The 2,352-nt window shown below is 57.1% G+C and overlaps 1 protein-coding gene across 1 annotated transcript in view; it reads left to right on the top strand.

Annotated features, from left to right (window-relative positions):
- Nucleotides 1-2,352, top strand: part of PGAP6 (post-GPI attachment to proteins 6) — a 27,151-nt gene that overhangs the window by 769 nt on the left and 24,030 nt on the right. The window contains exon 2 of the mRNA XM_027770997.1: nt 310-398. Within this exon, the coding sequence (XP_027626798.1) occupies nt 310-398 (89 nt within the window). The remainder of the gene's footprint in view (nt 1-309; nt 399-2,352) is intronic.

Here is a 2,352-nt window from a genome sequence, read left to right as displayed (position 1 = left end):
TGTTTCCTGAAACTGCACTGCTTGAAGTTACCAGGAACCTGCTTTCATCAATCAAACAATTGTTGAACTGTATCGATGATTAATAGACCTGCCCTTAATCAAACCCTGAATGGTTGCTATTGTTAAAACTTTATGAATTGATAATTAGTACACGTAGCCCTTCTCCCATTTACTTGCATGTATCGCATTTTCAATAAAAAGGCACGATGATTCCTAACAGTTGTCACTCCTCAGAGAGCGATCTCTGGGAGTGTCCGGCTGAGGACGTGCATGAAAAGGCACCAGGCCTTAGTCTTCCTTTCTTTCCAGTGTCGCCTCCGACGAGCCAACCCACCCCCGCCGAGGCTGGTCCCCGGCAGATTGGCGCCCAACGTGGGGCCCGCAGATTGGCGCCCAACGTGAGTTGCCAGCAGGGTGCAGCGCAGCAGCCTAGGTCCCCACTCAGCGAAACCCAGGTCTGACCTCTGTCCCTTTAAACCAAGAACCACCAGGTCCCTGCAGCTGGGGCTGTGGAAAGCCCAGCCCAGATTCCAGGGAAACAAAAGAACCATCTCTTTGGGCCAGCACCAGAGCTTCCTTGGCCAATGCCCTCCACCTCCCCTTCCCTGCTGTAATGAGTCTGTGGAGTAGGGCTCAGCTTCCTTCCACCCTCTGTAAACCCTCACCCCTCCACCAATACAATGTTCAAAAGGTACCAACAGAGAGGGCCCCCAAGCCCAACAGATGCCTGGTTCTCCTCCCCAAAGGTCAACCAGGGTGGCCTGCCCTGGGGTGGCCTGCTGCTAGACCTCGCAGACACTCCAAGCCTGAACAAGCGCTCTCCCATAGTTTTTCAGCTAATGCTGTGTCTGAAGACCACTCCCAGCCAGCGCTGTGCTTTCTGGTCCTTTCCGGGATATGGTGACGCTATGCTGACCGCTGTAGCGTGGTGTCTGGGTCCTGAGGACACTCCTGATCTCAGCGCGTGATGGACACGGGCACCCTCACAGGTCCCTGAAATGCCTGCGGGAGCCTCCGGGAGGACCGCTGAGTGGGAGCTATGGGCTCTTTTCTTGGGCAGGCCAGTCCGAAGGCCCAGTCTGCTGGCCCTAAGGCTCCCTGGCTGCACCAAATGCCACCCACAGGCTCCCCTTTGCGTATGGTCAATCTTTTTGATCTTTGCCAGTTTTTTTAGGTGAAAGTGACCTCAGTGCTTTTCAATTTGCGTCCAAAGAGGGCCCCGTCCTTTTGAGGCACCCTGAGGGAGTTTCTACAGGAGAGCTGGCACTGCTGACCTGGAGCTGTCAATTATTAACTTGTTGCTAACTTTCCTGGGGCCAGCCCTGTGTGAGAAGCTGGTACCAGGTCCCTCCCGTTCTGAATTTTGCTTCTGCAGTTTTGCTCCGCAGCATGGTCCTTTCTGTAAAGGAATCTGTCTTGTCTCAACATCAGCGGGATTTTGTGCCATGCTTACAAAACCCTTCTCTTCCCTGAGACTTTGAAAAAGTTGCCCAAGTTTCCTTATGGCGCTCTTATTGTTTCCTTTCTTTGCTAAGTCTCGCATCTGCAGACATCTGTTCCCGTGTAACACGCGGAGTGACCCCACCCAGCGCTGGGGACCAGGGGAGCCACCTCTTTTTTTTTTTTTTTTTGGAGAGGTTTTCGCTATAGGGGGCATGCGCTCGCCAGACAGACAGACAGAGAGAGACATAGAGACAGAAAGCGAGAAATCACCCCCCAGGTGGGATGGTCATGCCGCAATCCCTTCTCCTCCATTCTCCTCTCGGGATCTTGGGCACGCACGCACACGCGCCTGGCGTGAGCTTTAAGCCACCGGGTCCGGGACACGAACCGCGGTCGACTACGTGGGAGTCCAGCGACATAGCCATTATGCTAACTGCTGGTTCCCGGGAGCCATCTCTTGAGGCGCAAGTCCCCTAGGCACAAGAAGCATTTTACTCTTTTCCCCAAACGTGTTTCTGACACATCCAAGCAGCGCTCTGGGCTGCAGGACCTCGAGGCCAGGCGCAGAACTTCCAGCGCGGGCCCACGCGGGCCGGGGAGGGAAGGGCGCAGGACGCTGCGGGGCGGCAGGTGAGCCTCTGGTGTCCGAGACCGGCGCCCTCCTTCGCGCTGGGCACGACTTGCGACTCGGTGCCCTGAGCGACAACTACGCCTGTGGGCTCCCAGGCCGGGTGGGCTTCCACGCCCTCGCTGCACCGCAGCTCCTGTGCTAGCCAACCCACGACCGGCGCGGCCTCGGCTCGGTGACCTCGCCCCCCGCGTGAGTCTCACGTGGCCCTCCACCCTCTCCCGCCCTGCGTCCCCCAAACGCTGCGCTCCGGTCGCAGGGCCACGTCCCATCCGCCGACG

Source organism: Tupaia chinensis, unplaced genomic scaffold, assembly GCF_000334495.1.
Source record: "Tupaia chinensis unplaced genomic scaffold, TupChi_1.0 Scaffold000178_1, whole genome shotgun sequence".
In the NCBI taxonomy this organism is placed as follows: Eukaryota; Metazoa; Chordata; class Mammalia; order Scandentia; family Tupaiidae; genus Tupaia; species Tupaia belangeri.
Note: the sequence above shows the minus strand (reverse complement) of the source record. Positions and strands in the feature narration are given on the sequence as shown.